Source organism: Falco rusticolus, chromosome 3, assembly GCF_015220075.1.
Source record: "Falco rusticolus isolate bFalRus1 chromosome 3, bFalRus1.pri, whole genome shotgun sequence".
Lineage (NCBI taxonomy): Eukaryota > Metazoa > Chordata > Aves > Falconiformes > Falconidae > Falco > Falco rusticolus.
Genome location: NC_051189.1, coordinates 1633994 through 1653605, shown reverse-complemented (window position 1 = coordinate 1653605; position 19612 = coordinate 1633994). Strand labels below are relative to the sequence as shown.

The 19612-nt window shown below is 38.0% G+C and overlaps 1 protein-coding gene across 4 annotated transcripts in view; it reads right to left on the bottom strand.

Annotated features, from left to right (window-relative positions):
* Positions 1-19612, bottom strand: part of KHDRBS3 (KH RNA binding domain containing, signal transduction associated 3) — a 95236-nt gene that overhangs the window by 40752 nt on the left and 34872 nt on the right. For all 4 annotated transcript variants that reach the window (XM_037379550.1, XM_037379551.1, XM_037379552.1 and 1 more), the window contains exons 3-5: positions 17182-17298; positions 10025-10171; positions 5779-5918 (exon numbers count right to left, since the gene is read on the bottom strand). In XM_037379550.1, coding sequence (XP_037235447.1) covers positions 5779-5918; positions 10025-10171; positions 17182-17298 — 404 coding nt within the window. The remainder of the gene's footprint in view (positions 1-5778; positions 5919-10024; positions 10172-17181; positions 17299-19612) is intronic.

The window sequence follows — 19612 nt, the reverse complement described above, 5'->3', positions numbered from 1 at the left end:
CCCAAAACCAAATACTCTATCATGTTAATTACAGGTTTAGAAAAGTAGATTTTGAAACTCAAGCATCAGTGATTAGATACCAAATTCCCGCTTAAAAATATAGCACATTTGTTCAAATAACTATGAAACAGTCTTGACCCACAACTTTGGTTCAAGTACGTAATTCATGATTTCACTACAAGCAGCATAACTACTGGAAGTAACTTCCTTTTGATAAAGAAAACTGCTATATTAGCTCTCAATTAAAATGCTTCTGAATCTGAAATTTGATCAGTTAGCCCTCTTAATCCTTCCACTATTTCTTTGTTACAGAAGAAAAAAAATCTTTGTTTCCACTTCTACAGGCCACAAAGCATTATTCCCAAACCTTGAACGTTGTACATTATCAAAACTCATTTGTCAGCCCATGTCAGACTTGACCTGCTCATATTCTGAAGTACAAGAAGGGTCTTTCTGCTTTTATTTTCCTTCCTCCCTACCATGCTGTCATCTCATTCCCTTTCAGAAGCCTTTTGAATATCCTCTTTACCCTGGTGCTCATATGAACATATTTTATGTATTCTGACTGCCAACATATCCAGGCTAATTGTGTGCACAAATGGGCACAGAACCTCCCACATACCTGTCTTCAAAATTTTTGTACACACTGATTGTGTAATACTTCGAAACAGAGTTAACGTGCCGTATTTTCAGGACATGTGAAATAAAAAAGGTCCTTGCTGGCAATTCCTCAGTTTTACAAGACTGCAAATACAGGAGTACTGAAGCATCACAGAAGAAACTAGTGTTTGGTTTTCTTTTTGCTACGGTTCTAATTAAAACTCTACTCTTCTGAATATTAGGACAGGATACTATTCAGAATCTCACAGATTTCTTTGGATGAGGGCAGCCCTACACTTTAAGTACCTATTAACTGTATTTTCTACTAAATATGCTTTAAATAGGCTTTACATGTCTTTAAATAGACAGTACTTAAACATACTCAGCATATCCTAGCTTCTAGCCAGGTGCCATTATTGTCACCTCCAGACATGCTTTAGCAACTGTGATTATCTGTGTACTTGAGACCATTGCATCCTATTCTCAAAGAAACATTTTACTGCTGTAAACCAGATTATTCTGGCTACAAGAAACTTTGAAATTTTCTTACATCTTTATCATTTTGGTTTTGATTTTCCTGGATTTATTAATTTGGCAGCAGTGAATCCAGTGAAGGAAGTTAACTCTTCCCCATTAAATACACAAGTAATTTAGGTGGTTAATTTAAGAATAATTTTATTCCCAAAGCTGGGTAATCACCTTACAGGCTCTTCATTGCAGAAAAAGGTCTTTTTCAATCTGGTTACCATGGACTAGACTAAATAAAGCAAATCCCAGTAACTCATTTAATATCTTTTGTTTCACTACACAGAACAGTGTACCAACATAGTGGGGAAAATAATAGAATTTAACTCTATGTCACAGCATTCCTTTAAGATAATGTCATGAAAACGATTTCTGCTGGAACCTGACTCTTTCCCCCATAACATTTTCTCATTACTTATACTTGCAATTTAGTATGTGAGAAAAAGAGTAAATTAAGTACTTAATTTCTGTAAAGGTACCATAAATACCTCACAGAATGAGAGAACAAGCCTTTCACAGAAGTATTAGAATGCGCCAATGTGATTTGTAAATCCAGTATCAAAATTATCTTCTGTAATTACTATATACAAAACCTGAAAAGTGTACCTTACTGTGTACAGTTAAAGTACTACTGAAGCACTGCATTTTGTGATTGATCAACCTCTCACTGTTTGAGTAGTTTAATGTGTGGAAAAACATTCTAAAGAAAATCTAATACCATTTAAAATCACATTATACTATGTTAGAAAGAAACTCAAAAAATCTGTGAATGTTTAGAAGTACAATTGGATTAGTACCTGTGAAGATTGCCAATAAAATAGTATTTTACCAACTCATACAACTAAAATGTTCCTAATGTTCCTCAAACAGTAAATACTTTTGTTCAGGTTTTGTATTAAACATGTGAAACACAGACCTGTTATTTTAAAATGTCAGCACCAAAATACCAAACACATCTGGATACCACTCAGAGCTAGGCTTCCTGCCTTTTAATTTTTTTTAAAATGAGCCACTGTTGAAGTTACTCTTATGCAAGTTTTATTTCACATTTTTAACTTAGAACAGTCATATGTATGTCCATGTTTCAGTTTTGTGAGAATTGGGAGATTTATCACAAGACTAAAGACACAAAACACACCGAGCATAATACCTGCCTTTGTCCTGGATCCTGAACTGGCTTTGCCAGTTCAGAATCTTCTGCAGCACAGTACCTACATGTTCAACAAAAAGTTACTCTTCAAAAAATAAACCAGTCTATTCCAGACATGACAGGAGAACAACTGGAAGCTGTGAAGAACTGCAGCAGTGATCCACATCACCTCATATTACTTCTGACATGTAAGACAGCAAATTCTAACCTACAACAGTTATTTTTCCCCAGGTAGGGTGACAGTCATTCAACCATTAGGATTCCAGCCATGCACACACTGAAATATGAATAAAAAGAATAAATGGAAAAGTAAAAAATCCACACACTCATGCAAGCATAAAACAGAATTTTGTTATTTCTTTAATTAGACTGTACCTACATGTTGGCTTTGTAAGCAATTACCTTTTCCTTCCCCCATCTTTGTGAAAACCAAGTCTATCTGCTTCCAAATACAATTCATCTCAATCTGGGGAGTGAACCCAATCAACTCTCCCTTACTGTGGCCTTTCAATATTTAAGGAGTGCTGCTTATAATAAAGATGGAGACTTTTAGTCAGGGTCTGCAGTCACAGGACAAGGAGCAACTGTTTTAAACAGAAAGGGGGTAGGTTTAAATTGGACATAAGGACAAAATTCTTTACAATGAAAGTGGTGAGGCACTGCAACAGATTGCCCAGAGAAGCTGTGCATGTGTCCAAGGCCAGGCTGGATGGGGCTCTCAATCTTTCTTTAAAAGATCCCTTCAAACCCAAACCATTCTATGATTTTAACAGTGATGTCTAGCTGTAAGTAACATGAGCTGTTCCCTCTACTCAACCCAAGGTAGCGAGGAAGATTATCCATATGCTCAGGCTTATTATCATCATCCTCTAGAATTTCACTTTCCCAGTATATCTTAATTTGAGTCACAATTGAGTGAGCCTTAAATTTTATGTTTACTTATGCTTGCAATAGGAATGTGAATTTTTAGAGAGGAAAATGCTACTTTATTGGCAAAATGTGCTTAAATGTGCACATTAATAAGAATGGTAACACATGTTTATTTTGAACCTGTAGTTAATCCAGAAATAGCAGAATAAAAAGTTATCAAATTACAACTGTTAGGAATTTACTTACCATACCTGTGCACAAGCTAGAATTTGGTATGCAAGCACAACAAATGTATTGTTTTCTAAAAAGTAAAATTTTGGTATGGAGCTAAATATACACGTAACAAGTCTTCTTAAAAGAAGGCACTTGATAAGATGCATTATCTCCAGTTTCAACATGTCTAATAAGGAGTAAAAAAAGGCATAAATTAGTACTTTTTTAAAGTGAAAATATTCAGGAATAATATAGGCTTAAAAAAATTGGGAACTTAAAACACATTCAGATACTGCATCCTCAACAGGACGTTACATGTATCAAGGTTGATACCTTAAAAGTATTCTATAGATTATAAAGGGAGGTTAGGATCAAGGTTTTAGGCTTCACTTTACAAGGCCAGGAGAGGTTAAAGCAAAGCCTGAGAAATCTCAGGGATGCTCGCTATTAAACCGTTTTAATACTAAGACAAATACTTTAACAAAGCTTTCCTTCAAGAAAAGTATTACTTACTGAAATTAATTTGTGCTAAAAAAGCATCAGAGCATCACAACTGAGTTGAGATCTTTAACTGAATGGCTGTATTATCTCAGTAGCACTGAATTTCACTTAAGGATTATGCTAACAGAGTGCTTCAGTTTCTGAAGGGAAAAAGTCTTTGAGTTTAAGACAAGCCTTGAAGTAAGGACAAGTCAAACCAACAACGTTTGAATTTTCTTTCAAACATTTAAGAAAAATGGAGATGACAAAACCACAATTTTTAGCTGTCACCTCCAAGTCAAATACTAATAACATTTAAATTTGCCTTGAAGCCATTTCAATAGTTGTAGGCCAACTACAAAGGATTTTGTGAACTATGTAACAGCGTATGTGTCTTGCATAAATTGGAGATTGAAAAAAATAATTTACCAAAATCCAGAGGATGGAACTAGTGATGTTAGGAATTCAGTCCTATAAATTAATTATGCATTCATGTACTAGATACTAGTAGTGGAAGTTAGGTATCAAGCTTTAGTGGTAAGATCAAACCAAACAACTTCTATATCCCAGAAACACTAGCTTAAGGACATGAAAAATGAAAACACAAATTAGAACTGTAAGTGTATCTGTAGCGAATGTCTGTAACAACCATTACAGGCATCTATGGCAAAGTTAAAAACAGATATTTAAGAACTGAAGTCAGATTAGCAAAAAACCAACCTCCAAAATCAAATCAGGTCTCTAATTCGCAAGCACTTTTGTATGACTGATTACAGGGCTAAAGAAGTGAGCCTTGGTCACTTGGAACCACTGCTCTGAACATTAAAAAAATCAAGAAGCAGAACAGATATATTACACAATTATTACTTCATAGAAGAACAAAAAATTGTTGATTTAGAGAAAATAGTGATATTCTTACAGGACAACCATCAGTAAGTAAATTCTCTAGATTAAGATCCTTCTGCATTGTGTTTGCAGTCATGATCAGGATACATGTAACTGTAAGTAGATCTATATAAATGGAGTAATTCCTCAGTGCCTTTTTTCCCCACCACACTTAATCTGAGTTAAAACACTTCAGAATACTGTTTTGAAATTTGAAAACCTGAAATGCAGGTTTCAAGCTTGCATTAGTAAGAACCATAGCTACAACTGAAGGAAAATAGTTTACTGTAGAAAAGTTACACTTAGCTGCTGCAGCCACAGTCTCTCTGTACTGTAACAGAAACAGTTATGCACTTTGTTTTCACACTTCAGTACTCAAAAGAGTTGTAGCTGTCATCTCAGTACTGCAAAGACAGGGGATGCTAAAGTAGAAACAAAACATCTCCTGTGTCAAAGAGAAACAAAGCAAAGCAGTAGACTTGCCTATTCCTGAATCAAAAGCCACTTTTACTAAGTGCTACTCAAATGAGACTAAATCCAAATTCTACTACCAAAGCACTTCTGTAACTTTCATCATGACTACAAGAACTTAGCAATACAGTAAAAAAGGAATGTGTATTCCATAGGTTAAAGAAATTGCTCTGAAATTTGTATGTCAATCAAGGCAAGCTAAATTTACCATTTTTTTTAAAGCTGTGAGCTTCACTGCGCCCACACATAGACCCTAAGTGCACCTGAAGGAACAACCCAGTTAGAAGTCAAGCAGATGCTCACATTAAGACTGAACACCTTGTGTGATGCACACCGTTTCTTAACATAGGTATCATTCAAGTTTCATGCCACAAAACCCACCACCACTGTTAATGCAGTCTAAACCAATTAGGCTATCTCCAATGACTCGACTGTTTCCCTAATCTTTTGCTCATATTATGCGAATCCTTCATGTATTTCACTGGGTACTTGGGGGTGGGGGCACATGGGTAGTGTTGTGTTTAAAGGGAAAAGCTTAAAATATGTACATTCAAATGAAATTCCACTGCAGCTCAGATACTTACCTGGACAAAGCAGGAACTGGCACTCCTCTTGCTCGAATAGATGCTTTTCCACGAACTACTGGAACTTCTGCATTTTCTGAGCCACCATTTAAATATGTTAATTCTTGAAGTTGTGCCTGTCTGATTTCATCATTGTAATCCTAAAACAGGGGGGGCAGAGCGAGAAAAACAAACTGTTCAACCACCACACCAAGTTACTACCAGAATACACTGCTCCTGAAAGTTTCCTCTTAAAAAGCTGAACATCGCACTGAAAATTTTAATATTCATAATATAATAGGCATATTATTCAGTCAAAGTTTCTAAAAGAATTCTACATATTAATTGCAGGTTTTGCTGAGGCATTATTTTCCTTCCCACTGCATATTACCTCCACATAGCTTTACCAATTAAAATGCCAATGTTAGAATGCCGTAACTAGGGTGAAACAACAACAAAATCAAGGTGCCATATTCTGAGCTGAGATCTGGTTTGTAGTTCCAGTTGTAGAATGATGTATTAAGAACAGGGGAAATGTTGTTGCCTGGTGTTGCAAAGCAGTAACAGAACCCACTCTGTTGAGAACAGCCCCTCAAAAAGAAGGAATAGATTATAGATAGCTACACTTTTAAAATCAGGAGTTAAAGATTAAACAAGGAAATTCATTCAATACACACATGCACTATTGTCTAATAAAAAGGGCACCAAAAATTTAAATTCTACAATATGCAACAGTAAACAAGCTGAAGACACATGCCTTGTCCCTTATTCTGCACAAAACCTCTTGAGGCCTATGAAAAAGAAAGCTGAAGTTATTTACATGGGATATTAATATGTTATTTCTCAAATAAGCAAGAGTTTTCAGGAACCCTGAGCCAACCTCCAAAACGAGCGCATCACAGTAACAGATACAGCAATGAACTCTTGACATTCCACTTTCCTTAGACTTCTATGAACAGAAATAAGATTTCCTTTACATGCCATTGAAGAAAATAGTTACTAGCATTAAAAAAGTGGCACTCTAAAAGCATTTTGTTCAAACTGTCTTGTACAGGCTCTTAAGTTTAACCCACAACTGCCCATGTAAGATCATACTTACTTAGCAGCAGAAAACCAACCAGTGAACAAGAAAAAAGTCTGAAAGATGAATCAATTGTTTCAAACTGACTGAAGCTTTGGAGAAACAGATTCCATTACAAAACTGCTTGTACCCAAAGCACAGCGAGGCCATCACAAGGAGTAGAACACAATCAGGCAATTGAACACTACTCTGGCCAACTACTGTACAGAAACTCATTTTATATTTGTAATCTGTTGCTGGACCACAACTGACTAAAAATACAAAATTTCTATGCAACAAAAATTCAGCTTTGAAAGAAAATGCGAAGGAACTGTACCACAAACATACAGGTCTCAAAGTTCTGACATAACATGTATGAGGGATGCCCTTTATATCTTCTGAGAAGAATGTCTTGGGGAGAATTGGGCTCCTGGAAAATCACCTTTGATCATTTCACAATAATTACATTTGATTTCTTAACAAAGATGTGCTTAGGTTGCCAGTACGCATGTTAAGTCCTTATTCTTTTCTCCCTGATGCTTTCTGATTTTTCCAGTAGCATACTACCAGACATACCAGCCGCCTCAGTCACAGACAAGGACTCCACTGTGTAAAGGCAAAGAACCGAAAATATGGTCCATATCACACACGCCAGAAGCTGCAAGAGGGTACAGAGCAAAGGGGTAGTACAAGGAAGCCATGATAAGTACTGTTAATCCATTAGACTGAATTGGATTCTTCAATTAAAAGTAACAGATGGTCAACTTCTGACTGCCCACTACTGGAAAACAGTACACTTCAAGTCAACTGAGGAGACAGCAATCTTTTCCTCACCTAGAACACAAGATGGACTTGGAAACCTTTAGACTGTACTCATCCCTGTACAGTTCATGCTGAGGTGACACTCAAATTTCAGTCAAATGTTGCTGACAAATTTCAGTTTAATAGATGTACTCTCTTCTTACGAATATTGCCCATCCTGACTGACTACGGTCTTCTCTGAACATGGAGGATGTTTTCTTCTGTAGGAGTGACTGAGTCATCAAGATACATGCAAGATATTTTCTCCCTACACAGCATTAGGAACAGGACTGAACTAAGCAAATAGTAGTTCTATAGAGAAGACAAAGCTGCTCCTTATTGCTTCCTGGAGCAGCTGCTGCAAGGGCGAGGTGGGCAGAAGAGATTTAGGCATTTTTAGAACCATTCGGCTAAGATTACATTTGAAAAGCCAAAGGGAAATTAAGAGTGCTTGCTTGATTCCATAGTTCCAAAAAGATTATGTAGAATCAGTTCAACTCAGTACAATAAAAGCGCAATGATCAAATGTTGAGATGGAAAAGTGTAAAACCAATGAATGGAACTGCTCATTACCAGTCTAATTCTACTGGCTTCACAGCAGCAGAGTAATGGCTAGGTTTTGACAAGCTTACTTCATTTATTATGATTAGGTGAATCAAGCCTAACAAAGACAAATAAGATCTCTGATGAAGAAGGCATGCAAATACCAGATATATCCTTACTTCCAGTGCATGCAGAAAAGCACTCATCTATAATTGATCATATTTCCATCTAAAAAGAAAGCAGGTATTTGCTCACTAGAATAGCCAAGAAGTTAATTCTTCCTTATCACTTCATACAATTGAATCACAAATCATGCAACTACAGTAACCTTCAACATCATAACAGGCCAGCATTCCTTCAAATATTCTGTTCAGTATCCCCAGATCAGTTAGGATGTTTGAACAATATGTTTTAAATTTACCTATTCATAAACCTCAAGACAAAAGCCATGTGGAACCTGTAGAAAAAACTATTATGCAGTGCTTGCTTCTTTATAACATGAGAACATAATGCTCAAGACATTTAGTTTTTAACCATCAAAAGCTGCACCTACATTAGTGCGTTATTTCACATCAGGATGTATTCCTGAATGAACCTCCTGATGATCATTACTTACCATGCTCTGGTTCCTGTCATGGAGCAGTACTGGGGCATATGAATTTACTTTCATTGAAAGAAAAACATGCCAGAAGAAAAAACTCAAGGAGCACACCATCAACTCATTGACCTGGGAACTTCAGTTTCATGGGTCTGGACTAGGTTTAGTACAAATTAAAGTCCCCAAAATGCATACATACTGTCAGGTCATCAGCACCAACTGTTTCAGCTCAAAGTAGAGCTGGCAGTTCTACCCACAACAGGCTGTAGTGGCCAAACAAGAGGCATCCATCCCCAGCTGATCCTGAATACAGCTACATTGACTATACCCTCAAACATTTTGATGCTGCTGTCACTCAGATTACACACCTTAGCAATGTTTGCTTAGCTAGGTCTCCCACATTTCCAAGACCTGACACAAATAAAGACTAACACTTGGACAACATTTTCAGCAGTAAAAATAAATATTAGTCAATGCACCTTGAGAATGCTTTGCTTTATTCATTCATTTGATAACCAATAAAAAGTTAGGAGCTTCATGCCTCACCTCACCTTCTACCCCAGCTTCCACTCAGCTGTCCCAGCTTGACAGTTTGGAATTTTCCAAGCAGTTTAACATCGCAAAGCAATTGAGGTCAGTCCTTACATGAGAAACAAATAAAGGAATCTTCTGTAGGACACTGAAAACCCTGCCATACCACTGCCTATACATATCCCAAACCTGCAGTACACCCTTATGCTGGAAATCACATCTCCTTTTACCATTCATACATCACAAGCTGAAGTATACACCAGAAGTATAACCCATGTATCAACTAGCTATGTGAAAAAGATAAAGTTGTATTGATTCTCAGCACTGAATACTAAACCAGGATTATGGGTGGAAGCAATACTACATTGTCAGATTTATTTATTCTTAATGAAACATCTGAAGCATCAGCATAGGGTTCTGTAACAGGAACACAGAAAAGCCATACCTTAATCGAACAAAGTTGTTTTTCCACATTTTACAAGTTTTTACAATTATCTGTAGACTTAAAATATTTTGCACATAACCAGTTAAGAATAAGTTGCTCTTTTACTATAGGTCGTATCATGAGATGCATGTATATGGACAGTTATGCATTCACCCAATAACTGCCTATATCACAGGTGAAGGAAATCATGCAACATGACCTGACCAGTATTGTGCAGTAAGTTAGTAAAATACACAAAATTTCTCACTCAAGGCTACCAAAATTTTTATTCAAAAATTAAAATACTAACAGGGATAAGGAACTTCTTGATTTCTTCCAATGCATGTCCCATTCTGGCATATGCTTCTGCTGGTGGCGCAAATACTTCAATTAAAACGTGTAGGTCATCATTTAGGTGGAAGTACTTTGCCTCTCCACTTTTTCTCAACTCTTCCTCCTAGGAGATGAGAAAAAAGTTGGGTTTTTTCCATCTTATTTTAAACATATTATAGAGCTGAAATTGTGTCAGAGGCATTTGTACATACTGTTTACTCATGGTCAGATGCAGCAACTAAAAAAAATGTATAATTACTTTTCTGATACACTTCAATCATGTTGCTAAAATAACAGAATAGTATCAGTTTGCTTATCAACATTAAATGATCAGTAACACACAAAATAGGACCCATCAGCTTCTGTTCACATGAGGAAACTAGCACAGGGGAGAGTGTTCCCAGGAGTTTTCCCCAAGTGCACCAGTTTCATATAGAAGACACTGAGAACCATAAGTTAACTTGAAGCCTCTTCTCAAAAGTAGTCTTTAGAAATAGGTTTGATCTAATATTCTGGAAGAGCAAGATTCTTTTACCAATATTATTTTGATCTTAGTGTTACTGCACTGCTCAGATACCTCTGTTTTCCTATTCTCACCAAGATTTCTACCCGACAAGTACATCCTTCACAGAACTGCGCTACGTGGACATGAGAGTAACAGCATGAGACAAAGGAGGAGGACATTAGAGGAAAGAGCTCACTAGCTATTTCAGAAGAGATTTTCTTTTATTCATCCACTTCAATATGACTGAGAAACTATGATTTCAATGTAGTGGAGCAGAGCTCAGTTCTCAAATACTTGCATTCACATGCAAAATGTTCACAGACCTAAAGGACATCATTCATTAGTGTCAGATAGGTTGCCCTCCTCCCATGTGTATGACAGGTGCACTCCAAAGAGACTAAACATCATTAAAAATTTCATTGCATCACCAGATAACATTGTATCAAATTCTTAGCAGTTCTGCTATCTGAAAACAAAAGCCCTAAGAATTCTCCCCTGCTGCTTAGTGTATGTAGCAAGAACCAGGTAAGTACTTCATCCTTTAGGTGACTAAAATTATAGTTTAACAGTTGAAATCTCCCCCCATGCACATCCCTTAATTATGGGTTGAGGTTTATAAGTAACAATCCTTTTCTGCTTCTCATAAATAACATTTTTGTCATCATACTTCACATTTAACTATATGGATGTTTAAAAAAATAAAACAATCTAGTTAGCTGTTAGAGCATTCACAGCAAAAGTATTAGAGGCCAGAGTCAGCAGGATTAGACTTTGTCAGCAAAATCATTCCTTGTCAATACAAGTAACAGATCTTGGAAACTGGAAGTAAACATAAACATTACAGCTCTTAAACATTTTAGTTTTAATAGGAACTGTTTCTCACAACTACTTTAAGACGAACTTATCTATATGAACTATTATCTAGCACTGGAAGCTAGATGTTTTCATCAGTGGAGTTCCCCATATACATTTTCTTTGGCTTTTTAGTACATACATTCTGTCAAGCACTCCCCATCCCTCTTTTAAAGGGAAGAAAACACTGTGCATTTAGATATGCAGAGAACTGAGAATTAAGAAAATCCATTTCTGTGGTTATCAATCAACTTGCCTGGTAATAGCAACAAACAATAGAAAAGTCACAATTTCATCTGCAATCCCTGGTGAAAGGGTTTCAATCAGGAATCTGAACAAATTATGTAAGAAATTTCAATGCAGGTTGTTCTAAAATCTTGCCCATAAGCAAGCTTTTTAAGTAACTTTATCCTTTTATCTTGCTTCACTTGCGAAGTTCACTTTATTATTTTTTTTTAATGCTGTAACATGATTTGGCAACACACTACTCTCCACAACTAACACCACACAAATTAGTTCACTCACTGGCCTACACATCCCAACCTTGGGCATACATGAAGCATTTCAGGTGTTTTTTATCCCCCATGATGACCAAGACAAAAGCCACAGCTTGCTCTCATTCCAGTATCCCTCACTGACAATATTTTTAGCTCCCACAAAATCCCCTGCCTTCCATTACCTGATGGCACATACATTGCCTAGGCTTGCCCAGTGCATGTGGATGCTGCCAGGCTGGCCAAAACAAAGAACATTGTTTTTCCTCACTGTAAGGGAGATCTGAGAGCTGCTGAAAGGATGAAAGCAAACCAGATGTGGAACAAGTGAGCTGAAAGACAGCAATGTCACCACCCCACCTTTTTTCCCGAAAAAAAACCCCAACAACTAAATCCACAACCCCTCCCCTCAAAAAAAAAAGAAAAATGAATAAACCCCTGTCCTTTAAGTTTCCATCTTCTTGCACAAAAGTTATCACACTGAACTATTCATGGTTTGGACAATCTGATTTAACTTTGTGTTTTCCGTACAGACACATCACTACAGTACGGGGCTCTGGAGGCCTTACAGGAACGCTTACCCTGTTTGCTTTGTACCACGTGCTGTTGTAGTTCATCCCTTCATGGTCCAGAACAAAGCACAGCACCAGCACGGCTTACAATGCACAGCGGCACAAGGCACCTGGCAACATGCCTAAGACAGTCAATACACACTTTGCTGTGTGTTCCATTGTACCTATAGAACCTTCTGCTTTTCATCCTACTTGTCAAGCCATCAGGAACCAGATACAAGCCCTAGAAGTCTACTACTTTAAATCAGAAGTTGCATAGCAGTATTTATTAACATATGCTCGCAGTACTGTCCATTTTCACCTTCACTACATCTTTGATTTAGGTTTTAGATTTCTTTAGGTACTACCTGATACCTATTTTTAATGGTATCTTAAATTTGGCTTCTGTCAGATTTTATAAACCATTCAGAATATTTGAGTTGTTGAAAGGCCTGTACTAGTGTCAAAGTATTGGTAACACATGAATAACCAATTAGTATGGAAGGCTTTAAGTTATTTCTTCAGATTTACAATATAAAAGCAACCTTTTCATGGAATAAAGAAATTCTGAAGCAGGTCCTTTTTATTTTTTCACTTGCCTATAGACACATGAAAGCCTGAGTAATCTAGCAGAAGGTATCTCAGTACCGACTAGTGAGAAGTCAGCAATAAAGTGACAGCACAGAGAATTACTGAATTTAGATACTATATATCACAAGTAGATACATTAAATGGTCCTCCAGGTGTTGACAAGAGATGGAAATAAAAGCCTAGACTGATTCTGGAACTCAGTTGAAGGAATAAGGAACAAAGATACAGAACAAAAGACTTTCCTGAATGTGCTCTTAAACCAAAATGTCTTATTAGGGTGTCCACTCTGCTTCCTAAAAAGCCAATTACAAGTCAAGAGCTAGAGAAATACTGTTGCCCAAAATGAATTTAAAGTCAGACTGGTTTATCTGTATCTCTCATACTGGTTTATCCAAATCTTTCCTTAAAGAACTTGCACAAAATAATGGTGATCTTTGCTGCATGTTCTTAACCTTTCGCACTAATTAGCTTTCTCCCAAAAGCCTTTGAAGTTCTCACAAAAGTTCAAAAAATTTGAAGAAAAAAGTATTTAGAAATTTAGTTGAGAAATCTGTGAAGCTTACTTCCACTGTTTCTCGGAAGAGGTAACCATCATTATTCACTTAGAACTGGTGATATAGCAGGTATATGAACATGTTAAGTGTTTAGGAATACCTGACAATCTGATCCGAAGCCTCCACCAACTGGTACATCCCAGAACCTGTGATGACCATCACTAAGCAGCTATACAGCATATGCAGTCTCACTTCCAGTGACAGCAAAGGTGCTGCAATGAACTTGTTAAAGAGACAACAGATCAGATCCTCATCTGTTTTGCGGGGCAAATCTGGCTTCAGTGTAAAGAGTACTAATTTATCAGCTGAAGTTTTTTATCTGTGACAATGTAATTCCAAAGATTTTGCTGTCTAACAAAAATTCTAACCACAACAGTGCTTTGAAACTGAAAATAGGGTTTTTCCCCAGAATTTTTTTATTTTTAAATGACAGTTTGTGCCATTGAACATTGTCTTATAATAACGATGCACTTCTGAAAACAAGGTTTGCTCCAATTTTCTGTTCACCAGGAGCAAACAATATTGTTCAGGAGATTTCACTTTCATCTGACCCTTCTATAAATCAAAACCTCAATGAGAATTAGAAGAAAATCCTACATAGTGGCAATTACACTTTTTAATCAATTTCTCCTGTCCTCTAAGATGAAAAGTAGCAGGCTAGGAACTTGTGGATTTTCTGTTTGGTCAGAGAGTGCGTTAGGAAACAGGGAGAAGCAGCTATGCTGGAGAGACTGCGTGGTAGAGCAGGAGCCACATGTATCTCCCATGTGTGTCTCTAGGCTGGCTCATTGCCTTGGTTCACCATTTACCTTCTCCAGACCAGTGCTCTGAGCACTGCCAAGGCAGCACTGAAATTGCCTGTTTTGGCACCTGATTATTTGCAACCAGAAAAATTAGTGTACACTATTTACCTATTATTCTCCTATAGGAGCAACTCAGGTTTCTCTGCAGATTTGAAATGTATCAAACAGTGCAAAAGTAGGGCCTGTAGCAACAGGACAAGGGCTAATGGTTTTAAACTAAGAGGGTAGGCTCAGGCTAGGAGTAAGGAAGAAATTTTTTACAGTGAGGGTGGTGAAACATCAGAACAGGTTGCCCAGAGACATGGCAAAAGCCCCATTCCTAGAAACATTTAAGGTCAGGCTGGACCAGGTTTTGAGCAACCTGATCTAGTTGATAATGTCCCTGCTCACTGCTGAGGGGGGTTAGACTAGATGACCTTTAAAAGGTCCCTTCCAACCCAAACCATTCTATGATTCTAAGAGTGATGTACTTCATTACTTGTCAATACCACACTAAAGACTCAACTAGATTTTCCAAGTAATGCAAAAACTGTTCATGTGTGAGAGCTTGCCAGCCTTTCTGAGCAGAAGTTTGCTGACACCATGTAATTCAGTCCTGGGCTTCTTTTCAGCAAAGACCACTTCTTTCTCATAGAACAAAACTGTATAATTAAGGTTAAATAAGGTTCTCTTATTTGCTAGTTGTCTAGACAAGTTTAATGCAGTGGTTTCAAAATGCTGAACAAGAATGTACGAAGATCAAGGCAAAAATTTAGTTATGTTAGTGAAAGAGGTATGGTTGAAACAACTAGTACACAGATAATCTACGTGAATCCAGAAAAAAATAATCTTAAATTCTTATTGGTTAAGTTCTCCACATACAGAGTGTCTCTGGCTTGCTGAGCCATGTCCCCAGAGAACTAGGCATGAGTGCAAATTCATTTAGGATCCCTGTGCGGCAAGAGTACTTTCTTGCACATATCCTGTAGGTTCAATTGAGTACTCAAACCAGTGTCATTAATTTACTTTGCTTTAGTTCTGAATGATGCTTTCTGAAGGACTAGTCCAAATAGGTACGCAGAAGCTATTCCAGCTGTATTGTTCCAAAGTATCCAACTGGTTCCTCTGCACTGTCCCTTTCAAAAATACAAGCAGACCCACAATGACAGGAATCTTACTGTTTCTGAACTCAGAATTAATCATATTTAAGTTCTCTGCAAAAAATAGCTTAAACTCACAACTTTATTGACCACAAAAAAAAATTTAAGCAGTTTCAGCTAGCATCTCAATCAAGAAAAGTCAAATAAAAATGTGCTAAAAATATACACAGTTTAGGAAATTCAGTAGCCAACCCTCTAAGTCACTCTTCCATATGCATGCCTATCAGTCTTTATAGTGCACAGTATTTTTTAAGTTTCAGATTATCGCATAACCACAGGAATATTTCACCAGAGGCCTATAAAACATGGTATGCTACAGGCAAGAAATAGTTCAGTGTTTTAACTTGCATCACTAGGAATGCTCCAATTAATGCAGCTTACCAGACAGGTGATACCTCCTCACTGATATACACTTATCTGCTACAAATATTGCTAGAGATCTAGGTCAGTAAAGAGTGACACTGATTATTAGTACCCCTATCAAGCTAAAGGTTTCTCTTCGGCTGTCTACTTCAGTTCTTGTAATGGATATGTCCACTCTTAACTAAATACTTCCGATAGAAACAACTGCAATTTGTCAATTGCTTAAGTTGCACAAGTCATCTTCAGAGCTGTGACTTTTCTGGGTGTATTTTATCTCCTAGACAGATAAAAACAGATGATGAAGTGTTATTAAATTTACATGTTTGGTGTAAATTTTTTTTTCCTGTCAAAAAGTTTGTTTGGATCTATCTAGAACTCAGGTTCCTTCAAAAGTGAGGACACTGCCATGCGCACTTGGGCATTACTCAAGCTGTACAAGACCAATCTAGAACATGCTACTGGTAATGCCCCACTTAAGTCCCCAGGATCACAGTTTGGGTGCTACGCAAAATATGGGTGGTATGTCAGTATGGCCGAGTCAATCATTTTACCTCATAAATAGTGGACAGCCCAGAGCTTGTTGAGCTCTCCTGCATGGCAGTGGGCTGCACACCAAGATCTCCCCTTGAGCAGGGACATCTCTCAAGGTCACTCATTAAGGTTGAGAGATTCCTTGCCACAACAGGTTCTCGGTAAGTGATTAACAGCATGCTAAACTTTGAAATCCTAGCTAAGTGGTATAAAGGATTGATTGCGCATATATAATTCTTTAGCTAGAAACTGTTGACCAAGTCTGAGAAGTCTGGATCCAGGTGCAGCTAAACTCCCCCCTGAGGAGTTGAGAAGGCAAGGGGGTCCTTTCTGAACCTCCCCCATGACTCAACAGGAGGATCGTCTTTACAGTTTTATCTGACCCTGTCCTCTGTGCAGTAAACAATCCAGTGGACCTTGCCACTGAAGCTTGTGTTGCTTTCACACTGTTGCATTCACTATCAAACTTGGTTAAATCTGTTCTACACCAATAAACATATTGCTGCTTCTCTTACCAGTGAAATGCATTACTCCATTTTGCGATTATGTACAGCTCATGGTAGCCTCAAAACACTCACTAAAAACAGAGACCTTAGAGAAAACAGACTATCTGAATCTAGCTAATGAGAGGCTAACCTATGCTTTTTATTTGCTGCAATTTTTATCACAGTGTTTGTTCACCTCCCCAGAAATATTAGATAAGTTATGAATTTCAGGTATCAAACACTCCACTAACATACTCAGGGCTTACCTTTGTCTTGTCCCTCATAGAACCCTTTCCCAAAATAGACATTTTTGTCAGTGTTTCTTCCTGTAAGCGCTTTAGAGAATTGCCACGTGGACCCAAAAGTTTTCCCACAAAGTTGAACTGTAAGAAAACAAAAAGCCATTAAGCTCAGTGGATTTTTAAGCATAAGTACGCAAAATGGAGTATTTTGCTGAAACAATTTTGTTCTGGGTGCAAACAAGTATTAGATCATAAACTACACAGTCATTAAGTACAACTCTGTAGGACAGTAACAGCATGTTAGCGGCTCCACCAGATGTCAACAGAAACAAGTATCTGAACTCAAAGAAATCAAATAGTATGAAGAGAACTTTGTGTTTATCCCATTCAACATTGAGAACAGATGTGCTCAAACTGCAATTCAGGTTTTCAACAATTGTTACCAGGTACATGACCATAAAAAAGCTGGCAATCTCACAGATACAAAAAGCTATGAAGAATAGAGATAACAAAGCTCTGAAGAAAAGTAGTATCTTAATTGCCTTGTCCTCCCTTGGAGATTTATCAAGTAACAGAAACAAGCACAGAATTAAATCCGGAGAACATAAGCATAAAAATCCAGTCCCAAACCAGAACTGCTATCTTGTCAACTGCCACTCATACCCCATTATCACTGAAGTTTACCAAAGCCAGTGGTGTTCATACCCATGGCATTACACCATTAAGGTAACTAGGGAGAAGAAAGTGGTGAGCCACAAAAACAAAGACAAAGAAACCCCAACTGTTTCTGTTCATACAAAACATCAGAACATACAGCTGGGTCTCTTTCTGCCCAGAAGGTGCTTCAGAGGGAAAGCAGGCTAAAGAAAACAGGTATCAAAAAATCCATTCATTAAAAAAACACAGAAAGGGAGAGTCTTCCTATTGTCATGTCAAGGACACAAAACTGGACGTAGTAGAACGAGCAGGTGTGAAAGTTCTCATGAGCACTGCTCCATAGGGCACATATTCCCAGTCACATACACCGGGAGAAAAGTTGTGTACATTCAGCAGTTCTCTTCTGTTATTGCTGCACTGCATTTTGGAAGGTATATAAAATTTGAAGGCTAGCTAGATAAGGATTCACCTAGTATGCAGAGAACTATTTTAGTTGGGGGAAAAAAAAAACACAAAAAAAGATGATAATCATGAACTATACTTGGAAGTTGGTCTGGAATGCTGTAAACACTTGCTGAATGTAGTAATTTATTCCTGTATTGGATTTACACAGCAAAGTTTTCATAAACACTTGCTGAATGTAGTAATTTATTCCTGTATTGGATTTACACAGCAAAGTTTTCGTAGCAGGAGGCTGCAGTGGTGACTTCTGTGAGAAGATGCCAGAAGCTGTCCCCATGTTGGATAGAGTCAGCTCCAAGACAGACCCACCATTGCCCAAAGCTTGGCCCATCAGCTACATAGCACCTATGTGATAACGTATTTAAGAAAGGGTAAAACCACTGCAAAGCTGAGACAAATGAGAATGTGAGCACAACAACTCTGCAGACACCAAGGTCAGTGAAGAAGGAGGGGGAGAAGGCGCTCCAGGCACCTGAAGACCATGGTGAGGCAGGCTGTGCCCCTGCAGCCCATGGAGAGCCACAGTGGAGCAGATATCCACCCTGCCACCCATGGAAGACCCTACACTGGAGCAGGTGGATGTACCCAAGGAAGCTGCAGCCCATGGAGAGCTCATGCCAGAGCAAGGTTTCTGGCAGGTCCTGTGACACCATGGGGGACCCACACCAGAGAAGTCTGTTCTACAGGGTACAGTTCTTCAAGAAGGGACCCCCATTAGAGCAGTTTGTGAGCAACTGTATCCTGTGGGAGGAACCCCAGGATGGATCATGGGAAGAACCTGAGGAGGGCAGAGCAGAGAGTGTCATGAGCTGACCAGAACCCCCAATTCCCTATCCCTCCATGCCACTTGGGAAGGTGGTAGAAGAATGAGAAGTGAATTTCGGTCAAGAAAGAACAGGGGGGTGTAGGAAAGGCAGTTTTAGTTTTGTTCTACTTCTCACTATCCTTCTGTTACAATTAATAGGCAATAAAATCATCTTCCCCAAGTCAGGTCTGTTTTAGCCATGACTAATTTGTGAACCATCTCCCTATCCTCATCTCAAGACACTGATTTTTTCATCCTGCTTTCCCCCCTCATCCGCCTATTGAGGGGGGAAGTGATCAAGCAGCTTGGTGAGCACCTGCCAGCCAAAGGTCATCCCACCATAATTCCTGTCAAAACACTGCAATAGAGATTATTTATCAACAAGCAACTATTCAGGAATATTTACTATCCCAAATGCAAATCCGTAAAACTGGGTTATTCACAGTGTTGGAATCTATAGTGCCACAACCATGTTAACATAACGATAGTTCTAGGCACAAGTAAAATATAGTCACAGAATCACAGAATGGT